The 19,154-nt window shown below is 39.5% G+C and overlaps 1 protein-coding gene across 5 annotated transcripts in view; it reads left to right on the top strand.

Moving 5' to 3' along the window:
* HTR1F (5-hydroxytryptamine receptor 1F) overlaps positions 1 to 17,024 on the top strand; it is a 207,674-nt gene extending 190,650 nt beyond the window's left edge. For 2 of the 5 annotated variants that reach the window (XM_065539299.2, XM_065539300.2), the window contains exons 3-4: positions 10,447 to 10,552; positions 11,975 to 13,206. In XM_065539299.2, coding sequence (XP_065395371.1) covers positions 12,017 to 13,117 — 1,101 coding nt within the window. In that variant the 5' untranslated portion in view covers positions 10,447 to 10,552; positions 11,975 to 12,016 and the 3' untranslated portion in view covers positions 13,118 to 13,206. Of the gene's footprint in view, positions 1 to 10,446; positions 10,553 to 11,974 lie in introns of all 5 variants that reach the window. The other 3 variants (XM_045385306.3, XM_065539301.2, XM_005548399.5) reach the window with 2 other exon arrangements.
* The last annotated feature ends 2,130 nt before the right edge of the window (positions 17,025 to 19,154 follow it).

Raw genomic sequence — 19,154 nt, 5'->3', positions numbered from 1 at the left:
GACAGTGGCCATGGCAGTCTTGAAAGAAAAAGAGAGAGAGAGGAAGGAAGGAAGGAAGGAAGGAAGGAAGGAAGGAAGGAAGGAAGGAAGGAAGGAAGGAAGGAAGGAAGGGAGGGAGGGAGGGAGGGAGGGACGGAGGGAGGGAGGGAGGGAGGGAAGGAGAGATGGAGGAAGGGAGGGAGGGAGAGAAAGAGAGAAAGAAAGAGAGATATGGGAAAGACTGAAGGTCCTATTGTTGCACCCTAATGGGCAATCAGGGACTGGAGTGGAAGGAATGATGGAAGGAAGGATGGGAGGGAGGGAGGGAGGGAGGGAGGAAGGAAGGAAGGAAGGAAGGAAGGAAGGAAGGAAGGAAGGAAGGAAGGAAAAGAGAGAGATTGGAAAAGCTGAGGGTCCTATGCTACACTCTAATGGGCAATCAGGGACTGGAGAGGCAGGGAGGAAGGGAGGAAGGGAAGAAGGAAGGAAGGAAGGAAAGAAGGAAGGAAGGAAGGAAGGAAGGAAGGAAGGAAGGAAGGAAGGAAGGGTGGGAGGGAGGGAGAGAGGGTGGGAGGGAGGGAGAGAGGGTGGGAGGGAGGGAGGGAGGGAGGGGAAAGACTGAGGGTCCTAGTGGTATACCTTAATGGGCAGTCAGGGACTGGAGTTAGTCCAGGGGCTTTTGGATAACACCAAGGAGTAGCCTCAGCCATACCTTCAGTTGCCCCAGGACCTCCTTCCAATCCACACAACCACTAGACCTCCATGAAGAGAAACTGGATTGGAACAAATCTCACATTCCCAACACCTGAGGGTGACGGGGGATTGACAGTGTTCTCCCTGGCAAGCCTGTCCTATGTGTCCTAAGTCCAGCAGCAATGATAGTCATTTCTAGTTGGCCGACAGAGGCCCAGTATTTTCCTTTCATTCTGGTGATTGTAGAGTTTAGGGACTCTGAAAACTGGACATAAAGCAGCAAATCTGCTAGTACTCACCCCTCCACAGATCCTGGATGAGCCCCCAAAAATGTCACAGGATCCTTAGGTTGTCACTTTTCCAGCCAGAAGCTTCTGTGGCCAGTGGCACCTTTGCCTGAATTTTACTCGGCCCACTGGGCTTGTTCTGCCCACTCAGCCTGGCAGGCTGCTCTCAGCTTGGCTGTCAGCCAAGACTCCATGCCTTCCAAGGGTGAGCCAGGCATGGAGTGGAGCAGCAAGGGGTGCATAAGCAAGTGAGTAGGGGATCCAGCTACTGCACACAGCCAGGCATGCTGTCTGCTGTGGCAGGGCAGGCAGCCCCAGGTGCCACTTCTGTGCAACCCTGCAGCTGAATCAGATGCTCTGCAAGCAGACTCTGCTGTGGGCACCCACATCTAGATGAGGAGAATACAGTGGTGCCCGGAAGCTTGAAAATGCCAGGAACTGCAGAGCCCCAAAGAGAGTGTCACAGCCCTGGTTCAGGGAGCCCTTAGGTCTGGGCTCCTGGAAAGGCCACAGCTCTTCTCTCCTCATTGCCCACACTGTGGCAAGCAGCAGGGTGTGATTCAGCCCTGTTTGTGTTACAGCTTTTTCAGTTCTACCATTCAGTGGGTCCCAAATTCTTGTTCTGCTTCAAGGAAGAATGAGGTACATGGACAACTGGAGAGGAAATAAGGCAAAGGAGTGCTTTATTGAGCAATATTACAGCTCTCAGGATACCCAGAGTGGGTAGCTCCTATCTGCAGGCAGTCGTCCTGATGGCATCTCTCCACCCCTCAGCAGAGAGGAGACCTGGAGTGGGTAGCTTCTGCCTGTAGGCAGGTCATCCCAACATCTGTGCAGCCCTCAGTGGAGAGGAGACCCAGAGTGGGTAGCTCCTATCCATGGGCAGGTCATCCTGTCATCTTTCCAAGTCTGGCTGAGTCCAGGGTTTTCATGGGCTTCAGAAGGGAGGAAGTGCATTCTGACTGGTCCATGAGCAGCCATGGAAAAAGCACCATAAGTTTTCACTCCTGGCTACAGAACAGGCAGCCCAGCCTCCAGGCTTCAGGCCATCCCTGACTTGAAGGTGGAGTTTCACTGGGGGCTTGCTCCTTTCCACCCAGGAGCCTGTCTGCCTCCTGCCACCATCAGTTACATCATCCATGGCACTCAGGCTGTTCATGCTGAGAGGCGTCTGCAGGCCTGCACCGAGCTGCCCTCGGTTCCCCCTTGGACTCCCTCCCATGCTTGTCAGTGCCCAAAGTCCAGAGGATGCCAAGGTGGCAGGGGGCTGACATGTCAGCACTGCTTCGAGCATACACACAGCACTTGGCTCGGCTTCAACTCTGCTCCTAAATGAGAGTGGGCACTGGGAGTAGGGAGAGATCAGGCAATGAGAGTAGGCACTTCTGAGTCTTCGGGGGCACAGAGGGTTCCCATGACCCTGAGAGCATAGGAATGTCCATGTCCACAGCTATAGCTGGGGGCTGCTGCTGCACCTGGGGGATGGGGCTCCCACCCTACCAACTCAGAAGGGTGCAGGGTTCTCACCTGCTCCCAACTCCCACCAGCTCCCTGAAGTGCACAACCCAGCCTGCACCGCACCTGCCACAGCTGGTAGGTTTGCGGCAGCCTCTCCAGATGGGCCATCACTGCCATCACTAGCACTTGTGGGTTTGTTTTATGTTTTGGGTTTGTTTGTTTGTTTGTTTGTTTGTTTTGGAGACAGAGTCTTGCTCTGTCGCCCAGACTGGAGTGCAGTGGCACAATCTCAGCTCACTGCAACCTCCACCTCCCAGGTTCAAGCAAGTCACTGGCCTCAGCCTCCTGAGTAACTGGGACTACAGCCACACACTGCCATACCTGGGTAATTTTTTTTTTATTTTACTAAAGATGGGGTTTCACCATGTTGCCCAGGCTAGTCTCGAACTCCTGAGCTCAGGCAATCTGCCCACCTCAGCCTGCCAAAGTGCTAGGATTACAGGCGTGAACCACCATGCCTGGCCACAATTGTGCGTTTTATTCACAATAGTTGATAGTCTCTTAATTAGCCGAAGTCATAATCTCAGGAATAAACATCAGTTTCTGTTACCTTCACAACTCCACTTCTGCCATATCTCCCCACCCTTCCTTTACGTTCCACCCCACATTCTCAACTTCTTTTCTCTTTAGGTTTCAGCAACAGTCAAACAAAGCAAATAGTACAACCTACTGAGTCTGTACACGTGTATTTGCTCTCTTTTCCACACCAGGTACTCCTGTAGCTGGTTTCAGTGTGTTCATTGAATGTGGTGTCATTTTCTCTAAGATTGTCATTGTTGCAATTTATTTTCTCAAGTGTAGCAGACTACCAAGCAGGTGTCTCTTGAAAACAATAACCAGATCCATCTGAGCAATGAAGTGTGTGTATATGTAAATTCAATTTAAAATTAGAATGCTTTCTTCTTTCCAATTTTTTTTTTTTTAATGTCCCACTCTGTCACCCAGGCTAGAGTTCAGTGGCAGATCTCAGGTCACTGCAACTCCACCTCAAGCAGTTCTCATGTCCAAGCTTCCCAAGTAGCTGGTATTACAGGCACCTGCCACCACACCTGGCTAATTTTTGTGTTTTTAATAGAGTTGGGGTTTCACCTTGTTGACCAGACTGGCCTCAAATTCCTGACCTCAAATGATCCACCCACCTTGGCCTCCCAAAATACTAGGATTACAGGCATGAGCCACTGCTCCCTGCTCTTTCTAAACATTTTTAAATATCTAGATATTTTTAAATATCTCAGATATTTTCTACATATCTAAGCTAGAGAAAGGGACTTCTAAAAATCTTAAGGGTGTTGCCCCACAGCCCTAATAGTCTAAGAATAGTCTGAAATCGTCTGAAAAAGAAGAAAGTCTGTCCTGGAAAGAATTATGCATATGACATTTGGGGCATGTAGTGACTGTCAATCCAATTCATAGAGAGACACAAAGTTTTGAAGAAAACTATACTAACTTGGACTAAAAGGGAAAAAGCTCAAAATGAAAAGACTTTCTGTCGGCAGAAAGCAGGCTAAGAAGGCTATCTAGCTATAATCCAGACTGCTTTCCAGAGACCAGACAGGATCTGTTCAAGAGCAGAGTCAAGAGCCTGGAGAGGGTTTCAAGAGCCGTGGAGTGCAGTGAATTAGAGAACCAAATCAGGAAGCAGAAGTGGACACTAATGACGGTGAATTTCTAACCCTCAGAGGAGAGCACTCTGATAATATTTGTCTGGGTGAATTTCAGGTCAGTGGCCACTATGTGTTTCCCGTTTCCTTATCTTTTTGAATGGAGGTGTCTATTGCAATTATCCTGCCCTCAACTCACCATTACATATAAAGGATTGGAGAACAGATAAAATGCCTGTGTAGTTCACAGCTCTCTGAGTCAAGTGGCATTGCAGCCTCAAGTGGAGCCTCATCTGTTTCTTCACCTGATACAATACATGAGATCATGGACTTCAAGACTGGTGCCATGATTAGACGAGATTTGGGGGAGCTTAGGGAGCAGGTGAATATATTTTGCTTATGAAATGGATGGAAGGCATTGGAGCCAATAGACAAACTAAAGGGAAGATACTTCATAAACTAAGAAGGAATAGGTCAGACATCTAGGAAACACAAGCACACCCCTAAGTTGGACATGGACGGTTAAAGCAAGACATTGTGGGAAGGGATGAGTATTCAAAGTCAAAAAGTTAAGTGTACAAATCTGAGAAGTATACGTCAGGATCCTAGAGGCCAGATCCAGCAGGCAGTGATTTTAAAAATATAGGGAAAAGAAAATGTATACATATACATGGCAAATATAGGCAAGGTTCCATGGACTGAAGTGCTGTAAAAGCCTTGCGGTTTCCCATCTCTCTCTGTAAGCAGGTCTTCACTGGTACAGAAGAGTTACACAGCAATCCTACACATTTTCATACTCCAGCCCTGCAATCGTTCCCTAAATTCAAAGCTCTACAATCCCAGGCTCAGAATCTAACTACAATCTCATCTTTTTTTCATCCTTGCACATTACCTGAGCCCACTTTACACCTGCTCCTGAAGCTCATCAGGACCATCAATGCTGGCCTATTTTCTCAGCATGTTGCCCTCTCTGGCCAGCTGTTTTATGAAACTAGTACTGATCCAGCACACCCACCAACCTTTTCCCTTGGCCTTGGACCCCAGTCTGCAGCCCAATTCTTGATCCAATCCTGAATAAATTGAATTATGTTTTACTTAGCAATACAAACCCTAATTTTCAAGCACTAATGGAAGAGTAAAAAAAATCGACCATTTTTATTCCAGTTACCTTTTGAAGGTTATAATTTCAGCTATATTCTCGAAAGCGTTCTTTAATCTTTTGCTTACGCCTTTCTCTGGAGCAGCAGCACCACTCTCTTCAAGCCGTACCTTGCCACCTACACACCCCACTCTGCCAAAACTCAGATATCCCTTCACTTACCTTCTTAAACATTGCTAAGACTTCTGACTGCCTACAAAATAAAACCTAGTGTCCTCGTCATGGCATGCAAGCCTCCTCTTTGTCTTCCTCAGTGAATTTTCATCTCTCACCTCCAACTCTAGCCCTAAAGTGCCTTTGCAGTAAGTAGGTAGCACATCAGACTGCTAATTTCACATGTCTGATGCATCCTGCATTTTTATGCCTCTGCTTCTGCTCACACTTTTTCCTCTACCTGCAAAGGCCTTCCCTGTTTAATCATGGTATGATTAATTAATTCTCCCTCACCAGTATTTCCAGGATACTTTATATATATCTCCATAATGCCCTTATTGCATGGTATAATTGTATTATAACTATATGTTAAGAGGTTTCATTGCCAAAGCTAGCTTCTTAATGACAAGTACAAAGTGTTGTTTTGTTTTGCTGTTTTGTTTTGTTTTGTTTTGTCCAGGGGTAGATTTTTCTTGGTGGTGGTAGGAAAGAGGTTTTTTGTTTGTTTGTTTGTTTGTTTTTGAGACAGAGTTTTGCTCTTTTATTTCTGTTGCCCAGGCTGGAATGCAATGGCACAATTGTGGCTCACTACAACCTCTACCTCCCAGGTACAAGCAATTCTCCTCTCTCAGCCTCCCAAGTAGCTCAGATTACAGGCATGTGCCACCACACCCAGCTAATTATTTGTATTCAGAAGAGATGGGATTTCGCCATGTTAGTCAAGCTGGTCACGAACTCCTGACTTCAGGTGATCCACCTGCCTCAGCCTCCCAAAGTGCTGGGATTACAGGTGTGCACCACCACACCCGGCCAAAAGAGGTATTTTTATAACTCTCAGATTTATTTATTAGCACAAAAATAACACTCACTAAAAAGGTTCTTAAAGTAATAAATGAAAGCAAAGAAATATAAGAGCAAAAGGTAAGTCTCAGAGTTGAAAAGGCAGTAAAAAAAAAATGGAAAGAGCTATGAATACATTCCTACTGTTACAATCAACACATGTAGACCTGGTTGCTACCTTAAACATTAATTTTATTGGATAATTGCTTACATTTGAACACCCTTCTCATTTTATTATATAATCTTTATTTTATAGAAAAAGTAGTTACTTGAGGGCCGGGCATGGTGCCTCACACCTGTAATCCCAGCACTTTGGGAGGCCAAGGCAGGCAGATCACTTGAGGTTGGGAGTTCGAGACCACCCTGACCAACATGGAGAAACCCCATCTCTACTAAAAATACAAAATTAGCTGGGTGTGGTGGTGCATGCCTGTAATCCCATCTGCTCAGGAGACCGAGGCTGAAGAATCACTTGAACCCGGGAGGCGGAGGTTGTGGTGAGCCAGAGATCACGCCATTGTATTCCAGCCTGGGCAACAAGAGGGAAACTCCGTCTCAAAAAAAAAAAAAAAAAGAAAAGAAGTAGTTACTTGATAAGCCTCATGACTGAAATACAACTATTCAGTAATACATCTCTGACAGAGAGAAAAATGATGGTAGAAGAATAGATTTTTCTACCAATTATTTGTTGTGTTGTCATTGTAGAGATTATTAAACATCTGTGCTTCAGTTATCTTATCTATGAAAAGAAAGACAATAATTGTACCTGCCTCAGAGGTTAGCTATGAGGATTAAATGGGTTAGTGCATGGAAAGCACTTAGTACATTGCATGCAGAAGTAAACACTCAGGAAAGATGAATGTTATTGTTATTCTAATTAAAACAGCCAACTTGTAGGTATTCATGAGGTCTCGACAGAATTGAATTTTACTTCACAATGTTATTACAAAAACTATTTGTGTATGACAGCCCTCTCAGGCTATTTACAATATAAAATGAATTAAACTGTGTGGCTAGGAGCTAGTAATTTAATCTTGAGGACAATATAATTGGATATCAAGATCAAACAAACACCTGAATGTAAATAAGCATTAGATTTTAAAAACTGAGTAAGCAGAGGAGTAAATGCATCATGCAGCTAAATCAACAAATTGGCAAATATTCATGTTGAATAAAACCTGGGGAAGTCTTCTTTCTCTGTTATTATCAAGAAGGCTGTATATAACACATGAGACTGAGGGCTCTACTTACAAACTAATCTTGATTCTTTCCCAGTGGAGACATTCAAATATAGAATGCAGTCTATGTTCTAAGAGTAGGAGGGATATATGTAACATACTCTATGTCCAGTAACCCAGAAGTAGTCACTAGCACCATAAGGATGCACAGTAGGAACTTAAGATATAAAGGAACATAAAAAAACCTGGTCAGAGGCCATGTCTAAATTAATAAAGGTAGATGGTTTATTACATTTATCATCGTAAATAGCAAGAGAAATAGGAGAAAACTAAAAATAAAACCCAATGTCATTGGTTGCCTTTGTTTTTCTATTTTCTTTGTTGTCTATAAATACAACTATCAGAAGATTAATTACAGTTCTAAATTTAACATTAACAAGATTTCTGGAAAGCTACAATATAATTATATGACAGATAAATTTTGTCATATAATTCTAGAATATGACCCCAAATGTTTATTTTTTTTTCTTGGCATTAGGTACCATTTTATTGAGCTTAATTTAAATGCTACAACTTGATGCTTAGGGAAATCCATTGAATTATCAACTAATTCACCTTCTAATTTTAAGCTTGTCAATTTTGCTACATAATTAATTTTTATTCTGGAAACTCACATAACTCTTTCTGACACTTTCTCTTGTTTAAAATTGTATTCAAAAGGTAATTTCAGAATCATCTCTTGAAGAGCTCTTATCAGGCAAATTAAAATGAAAAGTTATTTTTGCTCATATTATGAAAACTGTCAGCACTTTTAAATCAATTCCCATAGCACGAAATAAACACCATTGCAGGCTGAGTATGGTGGCTCACACCTGTAATCCCAGCACTTTGGGAGGCCGTGGTGGGCAGCTCACCTGAAGCCAGGAGTTCTGAACCAGCCTGGCCAACATGGTGAAATCCCGTCTCTACTGAAAATACAAAAAATTAGCCTGGCGTGGTGGCAAGCGCCTGTAATTCTAGCTACTTGGGAGACTGAGGCACAAGAATTGCTTGAACCTGGGAGACAGAGGTTGCAATGAACCAAGATCATGCCACTGCACTCCAGCCTGGGGTATAGAGTGAGACTCTGTCTCAAAAAAATAAAATAAAATAAACAAAATAGATAAACAAACACCATTCCAAAGGAATTAACCAATTAAGAAAATATTCAGTTTTTTAAATTTAATATTTAGTGCAAATTTTATGATAAGGGAATAGAGGAAATATTGGAAGTAAAGTAGAAATTAATTTGCCACATTACTAATACATCCTGTTGACTTTGAAGTAAGCATTTTACATGTAATCACTGACCTTCTATAAATGTTTCCAGGGAAAATAGCTAAAGACTGTGAGGTTCACTGATACTAAAAACACATATCAAGAATTTTAATTTCTGTCCTGATGGTGCCTAAGCACACCATTACATCATAGGCCCTGTGATCCAATACTAATTTTAGGAAATATGGTCAGAGCATAACTTTCATATTGGCTGAAAAGAATAGAAATAATATGAGAGAAGGGGAGTTAAAAGACCCAGAAAATAAAGTCCAAGAGCTGGATGAAGATAGCAATAAAAATAGGGAAATGCATATATATATATACACACACACACACACACATATATATATGTGTGTATATATATATATATATATATGCATGCCAGTGTAAGATAATTTATTTAGGAAACTCCAAGAAATAAGAATGTAAAAATGAGAGACACTGAAAAAACTGTATAGCATGAAATTCAGAGGACAAAAATCAAGAGAGAGAAACCCACAGATGTGGCAGCATTGAAAAAAATTAGACAAACCGATGAGAAACAACCTGTTGATTATGCCCGGAAACCTGACTCCCTGGACCGACAGCATCAGTATCATCCGGGAACTTGTTAGAAATGTAGATTTTAGATCCCCAGGCTCACCAGACTTACCGAGTCACCAACTCCGGAGGGTGAGACACAGCAATTTGCTTTAACAAGCCCTCCAAGTGATTCTGAGGTACTCCAAATTCAAGAACTACTGGTTTAGAATTTCTAAGACTTTAACCTCCATTCTTTACCAGGAGTTGTCTTAGTTGCCCTTTAAAACTGGCTAAATGTTGACATAAAAAAAAAATAGAAAGACAACTACTTCTCAAATACCCAGTAGACAATCGCTCTTTTTCAGGTATTCAAATTTCTTCTGCCACTCAATTTGCTTAACAGCACTTGCCTTCAGTGAATGTCTGAAAATAAAAATTAAATTTAGTACTGTTAACCCAAACAGTTACTAAAAATTAAATTTAGTACTGGTACCCAAAGTAGAATAGAATAGAAAATATGCTGCATTTCAAGGTTTTCTGTTTTGTTTTTTTGTTTGTTTGTTTGAGATGGGGTATCGCTTTGTCGCCCAGAGTGGAGTGCAGTGGCATGATCTTGGCTCACTGCAACCTCCACTTCCCAAGTTCAAGTGATTTTTCTGCCTCAGCCTCCGAAGTAGCTGGGACTACAGGCATGTGCCACCACGCCCTACTAATTTTTTTTTTTTTGTATTTTTAGTGGAGACGGGGTTTCACCATGTTGGCCAGGATGGTCTCGAACTCCTGACCTCAAGTGATCTGCCCACCTCAGCCTCCCAAAGTACAGGTATTACAGGAATGAGCTACCAGGCCCGGTTCAAGGTGTTTTATAATATACCTAACCACATTATATGTATGATTACTCATATTCTTATGAAGTACTTGATATAAAAATATTAAGTATTTTAAAGTATTATTTTATCAGTGCCAATAAAATAGAACTACTTTAAAGTTAATTTAAGGAATATGCAAATATACTAATAGCTCTAACTAAGAATAAAATATCAGGTCTCCATATTGTCCTTTCCTAAAATATAGGTAACTGCTAAAAAGTTATTAAAGAGAAGAGGATTGATAAAAAATAATATGCTATTTATCAAAGATATTAATCCTATTTTATTATAGTCCAAATGTTCTTAATTGACTTGTAATTAATATCACAGACTAAAGCAAAACTTATAAGCCATGAATGGAGAGTCCTTTTTCAGAAGCAAGGTAACCCGGACATTACAATGGTGACTTATACAGAAGAAGAATTTCTATTTCAGGGTGAGTGCCATTAGGAGCTGTCCTTACTAGCAAGTTTCTTTGGTAACTGAGTTGTTTGGTCATAGTAGTCATTATTATAATGGGTAGTGTTGTATAATTATTTGACTCCAACTAATCTTATTTTATCTCTTTAAACCAAATTAACTACTTATATCCATAAAGACAAGTAAGCACTCTGACAGTTTCCTAATTTCATACAATGATCATGGAATCCTAAGGATATACTAATTTTTTTTTTTTTTTTTGCTATTTCTCTTTATATAACCTCCTTAGCTTGACATAAAATATATTAAAAGTTCCTTTAGTCTCCACAAGCCTAATGATAATGTTCTCTACGTAACTTTCAATTAAGTACAAAATTGTTTATTATTTTGAATACTGTTTTTAATATAATATTTTCTCATATTACATCATACAGTGCACAAATGGCACGTGCTTTTGTTCCCGCACCAAACCGAGGGTCGGGCTGCTATTTTCACAGCCCAGTAACGAGATGCAGATAAACTGGGGAGGAAGAGAGTTTTCATTTCTGTAACCGGTTACAGCGAAAAGACCTGGAAATCACAACGTTTTCCAGATCTTAAACGCCTTCTAAGCTATATGTCTGCGTGTAAGTGTGCATTCATCTAAACACAAAGAAGATTAACTTCTTTTCATTTATAGCTGAGGCCTGAGTCCTGAAGGCCTTCTTCTGGAGCCTCAGTAAGTTTACTTAATCTAAATGGGTCTAAGGTGCTGGGGTGATGACCGTTTTCTTGTCTCCTGCTAAATCATAAAGGCTTGGGGAGTTCCTTTAGACCCCAGTAAACTCGTTTGTGGAGTTTCTTCAGACCCCCAATAAAACTTGTTAGTCCTAAATGGATCCTGTTAAGAATTCCTTTGTTATTTTGTCATGCTTCAAGCCTAGGAAAAGCCTAGGCAAAACTCTTGGTGGGCTCTTTGTTATATTCCAGTCTTTGAATAAGGGCACTGACTCTATCAGCTTTGAATATTTAACTTAACTACTCAGTCAGTAGTACTGAGACAGATGTTATGGAGGCCTGTGTTAGTGAGACCGGGCCTGCCAAACTTTTACTGACATGGACAAAGAGAAAAACATAGCAAGAGTTAATACAGTTTTAAAAACCAATTCTATAATGCCAGAGATTTCACTGAGTAACAAACTAGTGTATCCATTAAAAATTATTGTATTTAACCTATATTTTAAGAATGTTTTGGAATTTACTGGGTTTTTTTTTTTACTGTTCTCATTGAATTTCTTAAATTAAATAAAAAGGAAAACTAAAACCTCCCATCTGAACTTCATTTTTTTCATATATAGAATATTCTGGGAAAACATAACATACACTTTTTAAAAATTATTCCGAAAGGAAAAGTTCTTGAAGCCTTCTCTGAACTGTTTTTTCTCTTCCCTTGTTACAGGTATCCATTTTTCAGCAACACTAATCTTTTAAAACAAAGAAAATGGATTTCTTAAATTCATCGGATCAAAACTTGACGTCAGAGGAACTGTTAAACAGAATGCCGTCCAAAATTCTGGTGTCCCTCACTCTCTCTGGGCTGGCACTGATGACAACCACTATCAACTCCCTTGTGATTGCTGCAATTATTGTGACCCGGAAGCTGCACCATCCAGCCAATTATCTAATTTGCTCTCTTGCAGTCACAGATTTTCTTGTGGCTGTCCTGGTGATGCCCTTCAGCATTGTGTACATTGTGAGAGAGAGCTGGATTATGGGGCAAGTGGTCTGTGACATCTGGCTGAGTGTTGACATTACCTGCTGCACGTGCTCCATCTTGCATCTCTCAGCTATAGCTTTGGATCGGTATCGAGCAATCACAGATGCTGTTGAGTATGCCAGGAAAAGGACTCCGAAGCATGCTGGCATTATGATTACAGTAGTTTGGATTATATCTGTTTTTATCTCTATGCCTCCTCTATTCTGGAGGCACCAAGGAACTAGCAGAGATGATGAATGCATCATCAAGCACGACCACATTGTTTCCACCATTTACTCAACATTTGGAGCTTTCTACATCCCACTGGCATTGATTTTGATCCTTTACTACAAAATATATCGAGCAGCAAAGACATTATACCACAAGAGACAAGCAAGTAGGATTTCAAAGGAGGAGGTGAATGGCCAAGTCCTTTTGGAGAGTGGTGAGAAAAGCGCTAAATCAGTTTCCACACCGTATGCACCAGAAAAGTCTTTAACTGACCCATCAACAGACTTTGATAAAATTCATAGCACAGTGAGGAGTCTCAGGTCTGAATTCAAGCATGAGAAATCTTGGAGAAGGCAAAAGATCTCAGGTACAAGAGAACGGAAAGCAGCCACTACCCTGGGATTAATCTTGGGTGCATTTGTAATATGTTGGCTTCCTTTTTTTGTAAAAGAATTAGTTGTTAATGTTTGTGAAAAATGTAAAATTTCTGAAGAAATGTCCAATTTTTTGACATGGCTTGGATATCTCAATTCGCTTATAAATCCACTGATTTACACCATCTTTAATGAAGACTTCAAGAAAGCATTCCAAAAACTTGTGCGATGTCGATGCTAGTTTTAAAAATGTTTATTATTGAAGGATGGGGGTTTTTGAGGGGAGGAGTAACTAGATGAATGCTGAATAATAAAGCACTTAAGCTTTTAGAGGGAAATACCTGAATACTGCTAAAATGATAAGGCTATAATTTATATTTTAATAGCAATGTGAATATAAAATTTATTGATCACCATTATTCTAGGGGACTCAAAATTAGAAAATAATTTATGTAGGTTATAAACAATATTTTGCCTATGCAATGTTCCTAAAAAGTTGACTGGAAAAAAAAATACATATATACACAATATTAATGACAGTGATTTTCCATGTTTATGTCTCACAATAATTATAGAGGAGTTTTCAATTAACAACATACCTCCCTCCATAATTTCTATCTAGTCTGTCTCACAATAATTATAGAGGAGTTTTCAATTAACAACATACCTCCCTCCATAATTTCTATCTAGTCCTATTGTTTTATAATATAATTCTATTATTTTGTAGAAGAAAATATAATTCATCACAAAGCACACATTTCACCTATCTCCATTCTTGTCCCTTCTCCATCTCACCCTGAGCAAAAGGGAGGGGGAAGGAGGCAACTCTTACTTAGTGTGACTGGAGAAAATGTAAAAAAGTCAGAGCTTGAAATTGTCCTTGTGTTTAGGTAGTAAAGAGTAATCATAAAGTGGGTTAGGTACAGCAAAATAATTTGATACTGAACTTGTGCATATTTAATATGTTTGTTTAAATAAACTTCTAGAATAATATTACCATATCCATATATTATCAGCATTTGAAATCAAAGCCTTACCTTAGTAACAATAACTCAACAAAGGGGCATGGGTGACGTTGTTATAATTGCTCCTTGTTTACTTAGGAATCAAATTTAAGGCACTAAATATCATAGATTACTCACCACAGTTATTATACTCTTAACATCTTTTTAAAAGTATAAAATGTATTTCATTTCTGTTAATGTTAATAAGCTCAGTTACTAACTAAATTGTCTGTGGTACTTTGCACTTCAGTATTTCTGTACTTTTGATTTAAACATTATTTCCCCTTTATTAGACAGAAGGTAATGGAAATTTTTAGAACTTTCCCTTGACTTTAAAATATTTCTACTTTTCCAACTGATAGAAATGAACAGGCAAAAAGACTCATATTGCACTAATTAATACATGTACACACTTATATATGTTTTTATAATTAGTCACTCTACTACTTCAGTGAACCAAAGCAATTCCATAAGTTTTTCTCCCATATTTACATAAGGATTTGAAAACAATAGAACCATGAGTTTGAGAGAATTTTATTCTATTTAAACCAGCAAGGTCATAGACTATCTTTGGGAAGACGTATCATCAACCAAGATCATTTGAAAAACAATATATACCTTTTTTTAAGTTGTACCTTTATGTGCATTGTAAATATTCCTTCCTGATGGTGTGCTTAAAAGCACATTACATCTATTTTATGTATGTGTATGTGTCTATATATATTTACAGAGTTCCCGTTTTATACAAGGCATTGAGACATATACTAGATAGAAAATACAGGAAATAATAAAATACAGGTTTTTTCCCTGAATATGTTTACAGTCTAAAAGGAGAAACAAGAAAAATTAAAACTATCATAGAAAAGAGCAAACTAAAATCTAGCATGGAAGTTGTTTACACAGTTATGATGGTACAGAGGAAAAACTGATTACATCTTGTTTAGAAAAATCAGAAATGTTTCACAAAGAATGTATCTGGAACACATGTCAAGTACACAGCACTGGGGCAAGAGAAGTGGAAGAGCACACTCCAGGTGATGGCAACATCAGGATACAAACTGCACCACGTAAGTATTTGGTGGGGCATGTTCATGAAATAGCAATGAGTTTGGCAACTATTTAGAGCAATAGAGGAAAAGGAGCCTAAAAGAAAAATTGGGCATTTTTGTGGCTGACTTTGAATGTCAGAACAAAAAGTCTACAGTCAATTTTATTGGTAATGATGGGTAATCACTGATACTTTTTAGCAAAACTATTACAAGTCTAGAGTGAATCTAAGCAAAAAAAGAAAGAAAACTGGTTCTATCTCAATTCCATCAGAGAGAAAGCAGAGTTATTATTGATATAATGACTTCCTGTTAGAAAGCAAATCAATAATCCAGGCAAGAGGTGATGAAGTCCTGAACCTGATTCTAGCAATGGCAATGAAAAGAAAGAAACAGATGAACGATGGAACGAAAGAAGTACAATCCTCAGGTTAGAACAAATTCTTTAATAAGCAAGCAGAGGGAGAGACGTCAGTCACTGAGATGACGTCCTTAACCAAAATGAAGAACCCAACAGAAAGGGCCTATTGGTGAAACAGTTACTTCTTTTTTGGGTATGTTAAACACATAAAGACATGTCAGAGCTCATAGATACTAATGACCACGTCTGGCTCAAGCAACACTGACAGGTAGATGAGGTTTCTCTCTGACCTCAAAACTGACAGGTAAACGAGTGTCCCAGCCATCTCTTTTGTCCTCACTTCACTTGACCGCCCAAGGGCCCTTATGCTATGTTGACAGGCCAATGTCGGCCATAGTCCCTGTCATTCTCTGCTTACTTCTCTTTCCCTTCTCTTCTCGCTTACCAAAATTTAATTCTGTGATTTCTTCATTCAATGACTTTGCTAAAGTTAAAATTATCTGTTAAGTTAACTTATTTATACCCATCTCAGACATTTATGTATTTGTACTGGGAAACTAAGCGACACAACCCATCAACAACCCAAGCTGAGTAAGGCTCACCCAAATACAGATACTGCCCTCTGGTCTGAGTTGGACTGAGACCCAAATCAAGAAAAATAACACTGTAAGTGACAAAGTCATAGATCCCTTCAGAGCTCAGAGGAGAATCAAGTTTATCATTACTGTGTATGATCCAAAGGACCACAACAAATTCCAATTATTGTCACTTCATCTATGTGTTTCCCCCACATACTGAGGGTACAGAACATGCCTTCCTTCATCAAAAAATATGAATATGAATATTTAGCTATTTTATTTTATTTTATTGGGTCAGGGTCTCACTGTTGCCCAGGCTGGAGTACAGTGGTGTGATCTTGGCTCACCGCAACCTCCGCCTCCTGGGCTAAAGCCATTCTCCCACCTCAGCCTCCCGAGTAACTGGGACTACAGGCATGCATCACTGCACCTGGCTAAGTTATCTATCTTTTGTAGAAACGGGGTTTTACCATGTTGTCCAGGTTGGTCTTAAACTCCTGAGTTCAAGTGATCCTCCCACTTCAGCCTCCAAAAGTGGTGGGATTATAGGTGTGAGCCACCATAACCGGCCCATTTTATTTTTCTAGAGACAAAGTCTCATTCTGTTGCCCAGACTGGAGTACAGTTGTGCAATCACTGCTCACTGCAATCTTGAACCCCTGGGGCTCAAGTGATCCTCTCACCTCAGCCTCCCAAGTAGCTGGGACTACAGGCATGCACCACCACACCGGGATAATTTTTTTTATTTCTTACTTTTTGTAGAGATGACATCTTGCTATGTTGCCCAGGCTGGTCTCAAACCCCTGGCCTCAAGTGATCCTCCCACCTTGGCCTCCCAAAGCATTTGGATTACAGGCTTGATCCACCACACCTGGCCTCTCTTTAATATCTTTAAAGTGGTAGGGTCAGGTGGGTTACGTAGAGATTAATCATCTATAATTTGTACTTTCTTTGAAACTTATGAAGGACAGATTACAATTAACATGATATATTTCTCTGAATACGCAGGATTTCAACGAGATTTTTCTATCATTGAAAAATCCTCCAAGTTACTAATAGCTAAGCATTTTTACAGAAATATATATATATATTTGGCACCTATAACAAATATAGCAATATAAGAATTTATGTATTTAACTGATAAGGTAGAAAAAGAAAATATAAATATCATAGAAATAGCTAAATCCTAGATAAGGAAGAGTTACCTCCTGCTAGAATTTTAAGTATACTGGCACTAGAAAATTAAGTGAAAATTTTATTTTTGCTCCACTCCTCTAAAATTTATCAAGTGATGAAAGGCATGGAAAAGAGACCAAAGAAAGGCAGAAAGTCACACTACTAAAAACTAAATTCACTCCAATACTCTACCATGAGACATACCTATGTAAAAATTAGGCTTGAAAATTCACTTCTGCTTGTGAAATATGGTCTTAACTGTAGAACTGGTTTAAGTATATGGATTGTCTAAGTTAATTGAATTTTTTTGGTTTTGGTTTTGTTCTATTTTACAATAAACACACAGGGTCAAATCTATAGCACAGTTTATCCAAGTCCTGGCAGTCGGTGGGTCCATCCTTAAGTAGAGCCGATTTCCATTTTGAATCTCCAAAACCAGTTTCCTTTCCCTTTTGTAGTGACTTTGATTCCCCACCCACCCATCCTCAGCTTGCCCTAAGTGGTATGTCCCTTGTTTATATCAGTTATGTCAGTTCCAAATTTTAAAATTCCCTTAGCACAGAATCATCCCCACATTCACAGGCTCAAAGTTAAGCTTGTCCCTCTGTACCCAAAGAGTCCTGTGTCAAAACTAAATGGAGAATTAATCGGAAGCCAATTACTAGGCAATGCATTGATTTGCTCCACCCAATAGCATGAAAGTGGAGATTATCATAAGGTTATTGCTGAAATACATTCCTCTACGTCAAGGAAGAAACCATTTTCTGATGACTTTATACCAGACTATTTTTAACTTATAGGTCAAAGAATTAGGTTTACTGCTTTGCAGTACAAAGGAAGTAAGAAAAATATTTCCTTAACATATCCTGAAGTCCTTCAAAAGTAATCCTGCTCAATTCAAAACGTGTCCATATTAATTTGTTTCAGAAAATGTGGTCCTAGACTCTAATAACTAGATAACTAAAATGATTATATTCAGACCTTTATTTTGCCAGAAAATATTCTAAAAACAAACTAATATTTTTGTCATCAATAAAGTAAATATTTTCTTATGATATTGTGATAATTTTTCTTGCTCTTTTGAGTCAATATGCTTTCTCTCATTATTTTAAATGAGAGAAACTTATTGTTGAGAGAAATATTTTCCAGCATTATAATAAATACTGAGTTATTCATACAGAATATCTTCTCCGTACAAAATGTGGCATGCTTGAAGTCAATCTGGGAAGAATAGAATTTTTTCAAAGAATTTACACACTTTGGTTAGGCCAGAAACGATAAAATTTTTGTTTGAGTAAAAAGCATATTATTTTATCAACAGTAACAATGGTAAATCTTGTCAAAGCAATCTTTCATCAAAACTTGTTTTTAGTTTCAGTTCCAATTTTTACCACAGAGTTTCTTCCTCTGCAAGGACACTAAAATTACCTTACTGATTTATATAGACATAGAAAACCAAAGCAATGTGCATAAGAATCACCAAAGATGCTTGTTACAAAGGTAAATTCCAGATTTGAAATCAGAAAAGGCTGAAGTTGAATTATGGTTCTTCTGCTAATCATTAACTTGATGCTAAGCAACTTTCATCTAACCTGCTTTCTTCAGATTAGAGATGAACAACTACGGAGATAAAGTGAAATAAAGCAAATGCTCTTGAAAAAATGCTAAAAGACTACAAAATAGGAATTTGCATTCTTTATCACTATTCCCCCTACTAAGGAGTGAGTCAGAGGGCATTTGACATGCAACCTGGTGTTCTGCATTATGTGTTTCCTGTTTCTGAGTGTGGAGAAGAGCCGGTAAGTCGTCGATGGCCTTCTGCTCCTGGCTCTCCATGGTAGAACAGTAACTCCCAATAACCCCATACACAGCCACAAATACCACCCTGTGGGTACTCACAGTCTTTTCCTTTGCTCTATACTGCCATCCTTATTACTAAAAGACTGGCATGCTCAAAGCTTGTTTAGCTTTCTAGAAAAATGTAATGCTACCTTATTGAATTCATAACTGCAATTATTCCAGGAGCAATTTCTTCTATTGATGCATTCAGAGACGTTTTTTCATATGTTCTAGATTAGGGCTTTATTTCAATCCTTTAAATAATAAAGGTGAA

The sequence above is a fragment of the Macaca fascicularis genome, chromosome 2, assembly GCF_037993035.2.
Source record: "Macaca fascicularis isolate 582-1 chromosome 2, T2T-MFA8v1.1".
NCBI classification, from domain to species: domain Eukaryota; kingdom Metazoa; phylum Chordata; class Mammalia; order Primates; family Cercopithecidae; genus Macaca; species Macaca fascicularis.
This window is presented reverse-complemented; position numbering and strand designations above follow the sequence as displayed.